General features: G+C 41.1%; 1 protein-coding gene across 1 annotated transcript in view; it reads left to right on the forward strand.

Moving 5' to 3' along the window:
- The window catches only part of LOC132822663 (sterile alpha motif domain-containing protein 10-like), a 107,781-nt gene that overhangs the window by 42,191 nt on the left and 52,767 nt on the right, over positions 1-12,823 (forward strand). The window contains exon 3 of the mRNA XM_060835912.1: positions 5,359-5,527. Coding sequence (XP_060691895.1) covers positions 5,359-5,527 — 169 coding nt within the window. The remainder of the gene's footprint in view (positions 1-5,358; positions 5,528-12,823) is intronic.

Genomic DNA, 12,823 nt, shown 5'->3' on the forward strand with positions numbered 1-12,823 from the left:
TTCTAATAATTCAACTGACATCACAAAATAAATGCCCTGAAATTATACGATTCAAAACATTACATTGATGTTTTATATTGTGATTTTCTGCATTAGCTGTTTTGTATAAAGAGCATCCATCTTTTCTTTGTGAGCACTGAGATTGTTTCTATTCTCAGAATTTCAGTTGTCTTCGTTTCATTATATTAAGAGGGTAAAGAACATTTCTCAATAAGAATTTAAAGGAAAAAGGATTTTTAAACTGAATTCCCCAATGTCTGAGCTCCTGAAGTTGGAAATGCATACTAATAAACCCCATCCAGGGAAGATATTATCCTTTGGCAACTGATTAATGCATTCAAAGTTGCAGGACATGAAACAAACTGTCAGGTTGTTAATCCTGTGAAAGCCGATGAAAATTGAAGCCCAGAATCAAAGGAATTTATCCAGTTTATCCTGCAGGCAATTTGACAAATACAGAGCAATGATCACCTGTGTCGACTAGAGTAAAATAAATATCATCACTAAAGTCCAGAGACCTGTTCATATTGGGTCATGAATCCGTAAGGAACTTTAACTGTTTTTTTAGTGGGAATGGAAAGAATGAACAGTTAAAATTTAATGTATCTGTTTCTGCTTAGCTTCTGTCTTTTTTTTAACTTGGCCTCATTGGCTTTGGTGGCAGATGTTGTGTACATTTATCCATGCAAGCACCTCCTGCTATGTGAGTTCTGTGATGTCAACGTGACCTCAAAGACCCCACCACACTTGCCCATGCAATCACAGGTGTAACACTTGCCCATTTATCTCCTTCCTCTTCACAATCCAAAGTCCCAGTCACACCTTCCAGGTGAAGCAGCTGCACTTCCCATACCCGTATGTTCATTCTAGGCCTGCTGCAGTGCTCTAGTGAGACTCAACACAATCTGGACAAACAACACTTCGTCTTCTGCTTGGAGATCTTACAGCCTTCAGGACATAACAGTTGTAGAGTATGACCACCTCCTTCCATTTTGTATCATGTAGTGGATTTCTTTCAGTACAGTCAACCCATTTACAACTACTAATGGCACTCATTATACCTACCTAGTGTCTCTTCTCTCCTGGCCTACTATCAGCAATCCTTTTGTCTGGTTACCTTTTTCTTTCTCTCTCTGGGTCCCCTCTCAATCCTTTCTCCCCCTCCTCCATCATCAGCATAAATACCACCTGTTCTTAGCTACTATCAGTTCTGAAGAAGAGTTACTGAACTCAAAACATTAACTCACATGTTTTCTCTACACAGATGCTGCCCTATTTGCTGAGTTTCTCCAGGAATTTCCATTTGTTGTTTGTGTCAAAGATATTTTAACTAGATCACAAGTGGGCCAACAGCTTGGTAGCTGGTGGTAGAATGAAATAAGAAGTCTCCAGATAAATATTATTCCTTGCAAGATATTCCCTCTGCTGTTCCCACAAGATCCTGTTGACAGCCACACTGCACCCTGTACGTTTCACATTTCTGTATTACCTTGCTCACCTGAGTTTGAAACTAATTCAGTATAATCTGCCTACAAATATATATTGTAGCTACTCACAAAGTGTTGCCTGAGCTTTTCTCAGTCCAAGTGAACGTAATCTAAGTTGATATTCAATTGCAGTGTTGAGGTGGAACTGCTTGACCGGAGATACTATCTTTTAAACCAGGTTATATTGAAGCACTATTGCTTCTTCAGATAGTGGTTAAAGATGGCTCAGCTGTATTGAAACTTCCTCAAGTTAATTCTTTAAATCCTGGCCAGTGATTCTCAATTAACCTCCAGTCACCTGATGTTGCTACACATTCATCTTGTTGTTTTGCAATCTTGCTGAGTCCAAAATACCTACAGAGTTTATCCATATGGAAATATTACTTTTTCATTATAGTGCTTTCAGATGTTTATGTGGAGCACAGTGCTATATGAATGCAAATTTGTTCTTTCTATGAATTACTGCGGCTTTTCTGTTTTCATTCTGGATTAGTATGTGGTTTTTTGGAATTAGCTAGTTTTCAGAAATGCATTAACACTTCAAATAACATCCTGTAATCACCATGGTGAGAGTATCCCTTTCATAAAGACAAAGACAAAGCCACCATAAAACCAGAGGGAAACCAAATGAGAAATTAAAGGAACAAATTAAGTAAAATTGACAGGAAAATTAACGCAAGTTTGATGTTGGAAGAAAACATGCACCCTAAGGAACAAAGATGGTTTAACAAAATACAAGCTGCTACCTCTGGGAATTTCATTACAGACCTGATTTTATAATTGTGACAACCCAACAGCTGAGATAAACAAGGGAGTACTCTTCAAAATTGCCATAGGATTCCCTGAGCTAATCTAGTGCTTTTTATCATTATTTTATTACTACTATACTGTAAGTGTAAGGGATATTAGTTTTTTGATATAAACATCTCAAGTTATTAGTATATGCCATTGTACAAGATAACTTGGAGTTCTAAATAACTCATACTCAACTCGAAACAGAATCTCTAGGTAGAACTTTCCCAGTTGTATGTCATGGGCAAGCGTAAAATAATTGTCACCCCAATGGGCCCTTATAAGGCTTTCTTTTTCTTTTTCCTTCCATTATGTCTAAGTGTAGCCCCAAGCTCCAGTGCTAAAATGGAGACAACTTGCCCTAGTGTTACCTGCCCAACTGCAGCTCACCCTCTTTGGCTTAAACTCCCAATGTGTTGAAGGTTATAGTCAAGGTGAAGGTTGAGGATCTGGGCACCTCTGGAACATCTGAGAGATTTGTGGAGGGCCTGTATGTGGTCTCTCCTTTGGTGGGGCACTTACTGGTACTACCCTGTCTCTTTGTGAGGAAGGGGCATCTAGAGTGAGATCAAGCTTTTGCACCCCTCTATTAACTGGCTAAAGTAATGGAAGGCAGGTCTGCGTACATCATTGACAGACTACGTGTTGTCTGCTATGTGTTCTACAGGCCCAGGCTCTCTTGGTAGCTCCAGCCTGTCCATGGAAAAAGCCAGACACAGATACACAGGAACTAATATATAGAAGTCGCATTGGTGGATTCCTCCCATCTTTGGTCCAGTTTACCGCATGTCTCACAAATCTGTTTGCTGTTCCCGTATCAGTTTGTGCATTTTAACAAAGGAAGAAGCCTTGTGTGGATATCAGTTGTGCCTGTAGGAAACAAAGAGAGAATGAATCACAAAATAGGGGTAGAAGCTTGGGCATGTTCACAGGAGTGGTAATGAGCGAGAATCACAGCACTTAGCAATGAATCTTACTTGCTTGCTGAGATACGGTGGTCTTAGCATCACCACATGAATGCTCAATGTCTTCTCCCCATAAGGCAAGGATTCTGACCCTTCTGGAGAGTGAGCAGATGAATGTCAGGCTCCACAAAACCCATTTTTGTCCTCTCTGCCCTATTGTGTATTGTTCTCATTTGGAATGAGACATGGACAGAATCAAGTGAGGTGCGAGTGACTGACATTGCTGTTGGTATTGGTGCAGATGCAGGGCAGATTGGTGTTGATATACTGATCATGGCATTGACTTCTGGTTCCAGATACTGATGCTGAGCACAAACCTCAGAGGCCCTTGCAGCTGGAAAGAAAATTAGAGGGAATGCTGCTGTAGTGGCCTGAGTGAGTGATTAGGAAATGTAGAGGGCAGGAAGGCTAATAGTTTCAGGGAATAGATAGATGAGAACCATGAAAGAAAGATGTTTTGCACGCAACACTAGGAGTGATAGATCATAAGCCTTGGTATGAGGTAGTGGCAGTGGCAGAATTAGAGTGTGTGGTAGCAGAGAGGAGATGGTGGCATGAACCCTTGAGGAGTGCAGAAGGGCATTAACCTTTTCCCTGCACTGCTACGTACTGTATTCCTCCAGATCATGGATACCACAGTGACCCAGGTGGCAACTTAGGACCAGGCTGACATGACCTGTTGCTGTGATCTTCTCTAACCGTGCTGAGGAAAGTGGACAGCTCCCCTGTTCACCAGTACCTCCAAATCCTTGTTGGTAAACTGATGTGCCAGTTTTCCTCAGCTGGCCATCTCCTGTCTAGGTCTTCACACTCAGGAACTATGAAGCCCAATTCCTGTCTTGTAGCATTTGAGCTGGTGCACATATGAGAATTAGATATGCTACCAATGACAGAAAACACAGAAGGTCTCAGCAGAGGAGAACACTGTTGCCGCTGGTGACTAAATGATAACACATGCAGCTCTGTGGAGGTATGGTGCATACTAATGAGTTGAGCACTGTAAAATTGTGTAAAAAAATTCACTAGAGCACGCAGGGAAAAACTTTCCATGAAACTACTCAAAATTGACACTCAACCAAATTTAATGCTCTGTTTCTCTCTCTCTCTCTCTCTCTACCAATGCTGCCACACCTGTCGAGTTTCTCCAGCACTTCCTGGCTTATAACAAGATAGCTTGGCTATCTTCACTGATAATTTGCCTAAAAAATGTGCAATGGTCTTTACACAGACAAGCGTTTGTGAGTACTATACTTTGTTAAAATATTAAAATAAAAATAGATTACTATGTTCTTTCAAACTAAACCTGTGACAGTGGAGACTTTTCCATTCAATTTTGGCAAATTACTTGATAAGTCCATGTATAATGTGTGTGTTTTACCTGTCACAAAGGTTGCCCCTAGCATTGCTTTACAGCATAACTAATGCACTTAGTAAGGAAATATAATAGAACAAGGGACTTATTTACATTGTACTAAGAAAATGTGGAGGAAGATTATTGGGTGAGTTTCTGTAACAGCTTGGAGCACCAAGTGGTTTGAATTATCAAAAGGGTTGTATCACCATAATATGAAGATGGGTGTTGAAAATATGAAGTTTGATTTAATGTTTCAATTTTCATTAACAGGATAATGTATATTAAAATGGATATTGCTAAAGAAAAATTATTAACCAAAGCTTTTATTTTAATCTCTGAAGGTCAAAAAACTCATGTATAAATGATGGGTGTAATCAACATGCAATCTAACTCCATTAGTCTGCTGCAGTATTTTAATATTGAATGTGATTTTCTCCTATGTTTTTACATTTTCCCTGCCATATAGCAAAAGGGCAGGAATTGACTCAGCATTATCACCAACAGGATGGTAGTGAGTGGAAACGTGAGGCATAGGGAGCAAACCAACTCTGCATGATTTTTGATGTCCCTGATTGTATTCACTCTAAGATTGTATTCACTCTAAGTGCAGACCTTTAATCTCAGTACACCCCCATAAATCTGCCAAGCAAGGCTCTGCTTTGAGTGAGATCATAGAATATTTACTTCATTTATGTAGGATACTTTAAGCAGTAGGATAATTTATCTGGAATAATTTAGTGCATTTTGTTTTATTTTACAGATCGGAACCAATGATGGATACTGTAGTTTTCACACAAGTCCTACGTTTACAAGACACACTAAACCTGTGGTACTGTGGACCCAGCAAGATGTTTGTAAATGGTTAAAGAAACACTGTCCGCATAATTATCTTACCTATGTGGAGGCATTCTCACACCATGCTATAACAGGTACAACCTAGGATCTGATCATAATAAGAGACTGATTTTGATTCAGGTTTATCATTAGTATATTTTCTGAAACTGAAGGTTTTTTTTAGAAGATACACCGTAGGTTTGGATCCAGTGGTTAACATTGCGTGCAAAATCTTGAAAAATCAAACAAAAATCTGACCTTGCTAACTCTAAATCATCCATTTCTATTTTAACTGAGGGGAGAGGTGGATGAGTGAATGACTGTTCCAAGGAGGTGGGTATTGTTTTGTTTATTCACTCATGGGATGGGGGCATCGCTGGCTGGCCAGCATTTATTTCCCATCCATAGCTGTCCTTGAGAATGGCCCTTTGTGGGAATAGATGGGTGAGGATCATTCATGGAAGATGTTGCTGAAACAATCAGAGTGGTAGATCATTAACCTTGATGGAAGGTGATTGCAGCAGCAGAATTAGAGTGCGTATGAGGTAGCAGAGAAAAGATGGTGGCGCTTACACTTGTGGGGTGTAGAAGGTCATTAATCTTTTTCCTGCACTGCTGCATGTTCCTCCCTGTGCCTACATGCTGATGCTTTAAAAACTGTAATGAGGCTATGAGCCTTGTTATTTTTTAACTTTCCAATTTTATCAAGATCTTGAAATCCAGACAATGGCTTAGGATCAAAGAGAGAATTGCATTTTTATGTATCTTCTAGGTCAAGTGTGCCTCCATGATTAGATATGCTACCATCCTCTCCTCCACCCCAACTTTGGGTTTGGAGCCCACTCTTCCCAATGAGGACTCTCATCCAACCCCTACTTCCTGCTCCCACAAAGCCTCTACTATTACTGCAAGACCTCCATCTCCATGGAACTCCCACACTGTATCAACCCAGGACTTCCAACACCACCTTCAATCACTCCCAAGTCCTCTGATCCTTCTCTCCTATCCTCAGCCATTTAAGCTTTTGATGCTCCCAATCAGCACATCATTCCATTGAACCTACTTTCCCATCTTGGATTGACTTTCCAAATCTAGTACATTCACCAGGATTGAACTCCACTTCTCTACACAGAAAGCAAGCTCAGGTTTCTCCAATTGACCCCATTTTCCCTTTGCCCATTTATTTCCACTTTCTCAGGTAGATACAGTTGTGCCCTCTTCCCAAACCATACCCAATGCCAAATCAGTGCCTCACACCAAACCTCCTAGAATTTCCACGCCTTATCTCCCAATGTGTATCTGTCTTCTCCTTCAGCCTTCATCAATTAACTCCCCCATTACTGGCAGTGAAGTCTTCAATCAGATATCCAACATATGAAGTGAGGTAAAACAGCGTGTGGGAAAAATCTTTGTACTCACACTTTTCTGAAGATCCCAATTCTTGATGAGTGAGGTAAAAATTCAAGCTATATCTTCTAGATTATGCAAATAGTTATATGGATGACCATATTTTCAAAGACATCACATCAGGTATTCATTACCATTTGATACGTCTGGAAGGAACTGAACCCGAAATAAAATGCTATTATATTTGTTGCTCGGTCAACATGCTATAGAAATGCATCACAGTACAGCCTGAAGGTTGCCTTTATTGCCTTTTGTCATGTGGTAAGCAATTTACTAATTGAACAATCACTAACAAAATTGAAAACTCAGAAAATTTCCACAAAGGTTAGAGTTCAGAAAAGAAGTTGTATAAAGAGAGTAACTGAGTATAACATTCTTTCACATTACTGCCAGGCTACATTGCAGATATAGCATAAATGTGGAGGATTCAGTCCTTGGTTCACATGTAGTGCAAGAATTCCTTTTTAATGGGCCCACTTTAGCTAAATCTCCCTTTGCACTGTTCTCATTCCAGAGAATAATTTTCTTTGTGTTTGCTGATATGAGCTATAAATATGGAAGATTACTTTTAATTAAGTGGTAATCTCCAGCTATACTTGCTATACAGTGAGTTGGTTTCCCAAAATCACCACCTACCTCAGCTTGGTTCTTTCAGGAGCACACTGAGTCTCTTTTTGAAGAAATAGTCAACACTTTTTTCCAAGCAAAAGTGAAGACTACAGATGTTGGAGATTAGAGTCAAGATTAGAGTGGTGCTGGAAATGCACAGCAGGTCAGGCAGCACCCGAGGAGCAGGGAAATCGCCATTTCGGGCAGGAGCCCTTCATCAGGAATGAGGTTGGAAGCCTCAAGGGTGGAGAGATGGGTGGGAGGGGGTAGGGCTGGGGAGAAGGTAGCTGGGAGTGCAATAGGTGTATGGAGGAAGGGGTAAAGGTGATAGGTCGGAGAGGAGGGTAGAGTGGATAGGTGAGAAGGAAGATTGATAGGTGGGACAGCTCATGAGGATGGTGCTGAACTGGAAGTTTGGAACTGGAGTAAGGTAGGGGGAGGGGAAACGAGGAAACTGGTGAAGTCTACATTGATGCCCTGGGGTTGAAGTGCTCCGAGGCAGAAGATGAGGCGTTCTTCCTCCAGGCATCGGTTGGTGAGGGACTGGCGGTGGAGGAGGCCCAGGACCTGCATGTCCTCGGCAGAGTGGGAGGGGGAGTTGAAATGCTTGGCCATGGTGCGATGGGGTTGATTGGTGCGGTGTCACGGAGATATTCCCTGAAGCGCTCTGCGAGGAGGTGCCAGTCTCCCCAATGCAAAGGAGACCACATTGGGAGCAACGGATGCAATAAATGACATTTGTGTAAGTGCAGGTAAACTTTGATGAATGTGGAAGGCTCCTTTGGGGCCTTCTGAGAGATTAGATTGGATTCCCTACAGTGTGGAAACAGGTCCTTTGGCCCAACCAGTCCACACTGACCCTCTGAAGAGTAACCCACCTAAACCCATTTCCTTCTGACTAACTGACCTAATACTATGGGGCAATTTAGCATGGCCAATTCACTTGACCTGCACATCTTTGGACTGTGGGAGGAAACCTGAGCACCCGGAGAAAATCCATGCAGACACAGGGAGAATGTGCAAACTCCACACAGACAATCACTCGAGGCTGGAATCAAACCTGGGACCCTGGTGCTGCGAGGCAGCAATACTAACCACTGAGCTACTGTGCCACTGTGAGGGGTGGTGTGGCCGCAGGTTTTGCAATTCCTGCGGTGGCAGGGGAAGGTGCCAGGATGGGAGGGTGGGTAGTTGGGGATGTAGACCTGACCAGGTAGTCACGGAGGGAATGGTCTTTGCGGAAAGTGGAATGGACAGGGTTGGGGAGGGAAATATATCTCTGGTGGTGGGATCCATTTGTATGTGGAGGAAATGTTGGTGGATGAAGTGGATTATGCAGAGGATGGTGAGGTGGAAGGTGAGGACAGGCGGGTTTCTGTCCTTGTTGCGGTTGGAGGGGTGGGGTTTGAGAGCAGAGTTGTGAGACGTGGATGAGATGCGTTGGAGGGCATCTTCAACCACATGGGAGGGGATATTACAGTCTTTAAAGAAGGAGGCCATCTGATGTGTTCTGTGGTAGAACTGGTCCTCCTGGGAGCAGATACAGTGGAGGAGGAGGAATTAGGAATACAGGATAGCATTTTTGCAGGAGGTAAGGTGGGAGGAGGTGTAATCCAGTTAGCTGTGGGAGTCAGTGGGTTTGTAAAAAATGTTGGTGTGAGTCAGTCATCATTGATGGAAATGGAGAGGTCTAGGAAGGGGATGGAGGTTATGTAGTTACACTGGCATCACGCTCCACCTTTTCCTTTGCTACATTGATGACTGCATCGGCACCACCTCGTGCTCCTATGAAGAGGTTGAGCAGTTCATCAATATCACCAACACATTCCAACCCGACCTTAAATTCACATGGACCATTTCTGACACCTCCCTCCCCTTCCTAGACCTCTCCATCTCCATCAAAGATGACTGACTCAACACCAACATTTTTTTACAAACTCATCGACTCCCACAGCTACCTGGATTACATCTTCTCCCACCCTATCTCCTACAAAAATGTTATCCTGTATTCCCAATTTATCAGCCCTCACTGTATCTACTCCCAGGAGCTGAAAATGTGTTGCTGGTTAAAGCACAGCAGGTCAGGCAGCATCTAAAGAACAGGAAATTCGACGTTTCGGGCCAGAGCCCTTCATCAGGAATCCTGATGAAGGGCTCTGGCCCGAAACGTCGAATTTCCTGTTCCTTGGATGCTGCCTGACCTGTTGTGCTTTAACCAGCAACACATTTTCAGCTCTGATCTCCAGCATCTGCAGACCTCACTCTTTACTCTACTCCCAGGAGGACCAGTTCCACCACAGAACACACCAGATGGCCTCCTTCTTGTTTTAAGGGATTTCAAAGTATAGAGTTTTTTTAACAATTAATTTTTTTTCCCATTTACACAGTGTAATAATCAGAATGAGGGCCAGATGGATCTCATTGATTATGATGTCCTTGATTGAGTTGTCAACCCGGGCCAATCAGGGAGTCCTGGCTGACAGATATAAATAGGAGATTCAGAGAGTCTCCTTATTTTTGGGACTGTCTCAGAGCTAGCTGGTCAGAGCCCATCTACTGTGCACACGTAAATAAAGGGTGACTTGGTGATGGGATACCAGCCTCTGTGTAATTATTTCACATAGTAAAGTCATCAATTGATACATAACTTTATTTTATGCCAGCTTGGCTTCTAAGGTTTGTGCATTTTGAGTGGAAAGGCAAAGGGTGATAGGTGGGGACATGTGTTGACACTAAGTTTGCATAGAGGTCATAGAGGTTATCATAGGGGCTATAAAGAACCAAGTTGGTGAGTATTCGACTGTAGGTTAGTATAAGGACTACAAAGGGTACTGGGGTGGCTAGTCAGGCATTGGAGGGTGAAGAAGGTAGGAGGCCATGGGGTGGCTATATAGGCACAGGCAGTATAGGAGAGATAGATGGCCTTGGAAGGTTTGTTGTTTGGGGGGTCATAAGTATGAAGTGCCATAACATTAGTAAAGGAGGATGCTGTTAGCATGAATGGGGAATGAAAGCACGTGAGTGGCTGGAAGAAGAGTAAAAGATGAGGGCCAAAATAATTCTCGCTTTCATTATTTTATTGAGGTGGTTCAGAGAGACAGGTCCATTTCTGTTGCCAGCAACCTTCACTCATTCTGGGGTATCCAGCCAGCATCCAAGGAACCCCAGCACCCTGAAATAAGATCTGACCTGCTGGATGACTTTTTCTTGATAAGGTTTGCAGAGCCTGGAAATGTCCTGTTTCTGTGCTCCCAACCCCATTGTTAAATGATATCTTCCATTAAAAAGTAACACTACATTGTATTAATTTTGATGAAGTTCTATTCTGAAATTAAATGAAGCAGCAAATATTACTAACCATGCAATTTTTTTTCAAAGCTGATTAGTGCCATGAAATATTTATTACTGTAATCACCATTGCTGTGATGTTCACGGAATAGTTCTCAATTTCCATTCTATAAAAGGTATTTGTTTTTGGCAAATCAGTTATTTTAATTCACTGTTAAATTCATAAAGGTTTAATTTTTCCACTTTTTATTCATGATCTTTCTAAATTCCAATCATCTTTCCCAATCCATGAGGCTAAGCACCTTTATATATCATCCAAGAGAACAGTAAATAAGCTCGAGGATTAGGTTTTAAATATCAAGTTTTCTAATTAAAGTTAAGGGATCCACACATTTACATGGTTGAGGTGTGAAATGTTCTTCATTCTTGCATAACAACAAAAGTTCACTAAATTTTTAACTCGATTTCCCTTGCAATAAATGTCAACATTTAATTTGATTTCTCACTCAATTACTGTACCTGCATTTTTAAATAATACACTTTTGTATTCTTCCAGCCAAAGGACGCAAGTTTACGTTGTCCCATATTATACTGCATCTTTTTTTTTGCTCATCCATTATATTGTCCATATCCCTTTGCAAACTCCTTATGTCCTCTTTACACTTACTTTCCCATCTATATTTGTGCCATAAATTAGTAACCATATATATTCCATCCCATCATCCAGATTTTCAATATTGGTTGTAAATAGTTGACACCCCAGCACAGATCCTTGTAGTTACTAATTACAAGCACTGATCCCACTAGTTACAATTTACAAACCAGAAAATTTCCCATTTTTCCCTACTGCTTTCTATTTGCCCGACAGTCCTCTAGCCATGGTAGTGGATTACTCCCTACTCAAGAACTCTTATGTGGTAATCTTTGGTGCAACACCATATTAAATGTCTTATGAAAATCCAAGTGTACCATATCTAAGTTTCTCATTTATCCATTCAGCTTATTAATTCCAAAACAACTGTAATACATCAAATCAAATATTTTACCTCTGCATGATTGCATTGTTAGCATTTTTTTTATTTTTGTTATATCTTTATGTTTAAAGATATAAAGTCATAGAGTTATATAGCATGGAAACATACCTTTCAGTCCATCTCGTCCGCACTAGCCAGACATCCCAATCTGACCTCGGCCCATTTGCCATAGTTTGGCCCAAATCCCTCTAAACCCTTCCTATTCATATACCCATCCAAATGCCTTTTAAATATTCTTCTGGCAACTCGTTCCATATATGCACTACCCTCTGCGTGAAAAGGTTATCCCTCAGGTCCTTTTTATTTCTTCCCTTTTCACCTTTAACTTATGCCATCAAGTTTTGGACTCACTTACCCTGGGGAAAAGGCCTTGGCTATTCACCCTATCCATGCCCCTCATAATTTGATAAACCTCTATCAGGTCACCCCTCAGCCTCCAAAACTCCAGGCAAGAAAAATGAAGGTTGAAGTTTTCTGTACACTTGACAGATTCACTAGTTTCTGATCATGAGATGAGATCAAGTGTCAACATGGGGATGTGATTAATAGATGACAAAAGCAAATATAATGTCAGGATTCAAAACTAAAAGCGTAGTTGCTACAAATTTGGCTCTCCCTAAATATTACTTTAGGTCACACCAGTAAATGGTTCAAGCATCTGCTGACCAGGAATGTGCCCCAAAACCTAATGTTTAATCATATTATGTTATAACCTGTGGCACAAAAACAGTAACCCTTAATGATATTCCCACCATTGGAGGGAGGGATAATTTGACAATAGTATAAAGAATTAGATCAGTCACCCTTTCAATACTTCTCCAAAATTTGATTTTCATTGAAGTTGAAATTTTTCAATAGACAGACTGAAAACACTTTAGCAAAATTAGGCCAGATGCGAATTATTAAGTTGCTTAATTTTATATAAGGCATGTGGAAGTACACATTAATATTTGTAATTAAATTTCACTTTCTTCATTAATTTTGCTTTCCTCTCATGAGAGATTCCTGGTTCCTTGTTATTTTCTGTAGAATTTTAGAATCTGCAAGATTATA

Source organism: Hemiscyllium ocellatum, chromosome 15, assembly GCF_020745735.1.
Source record: "Hemiscyllium ocellatum isolate sHemOce1 chromosome 15, sHemOce1.pat.X.cur, whole genome shotgun sequence".
NCBI classification, from domain to species: domain Eukaryota; kingdom Metazoa; phylum Chordata; class Chondrichthyes; order Orectolobiformes; family Hemiscylliidae; genus Hemiscyllium; species Hemiscyllium ocellatum.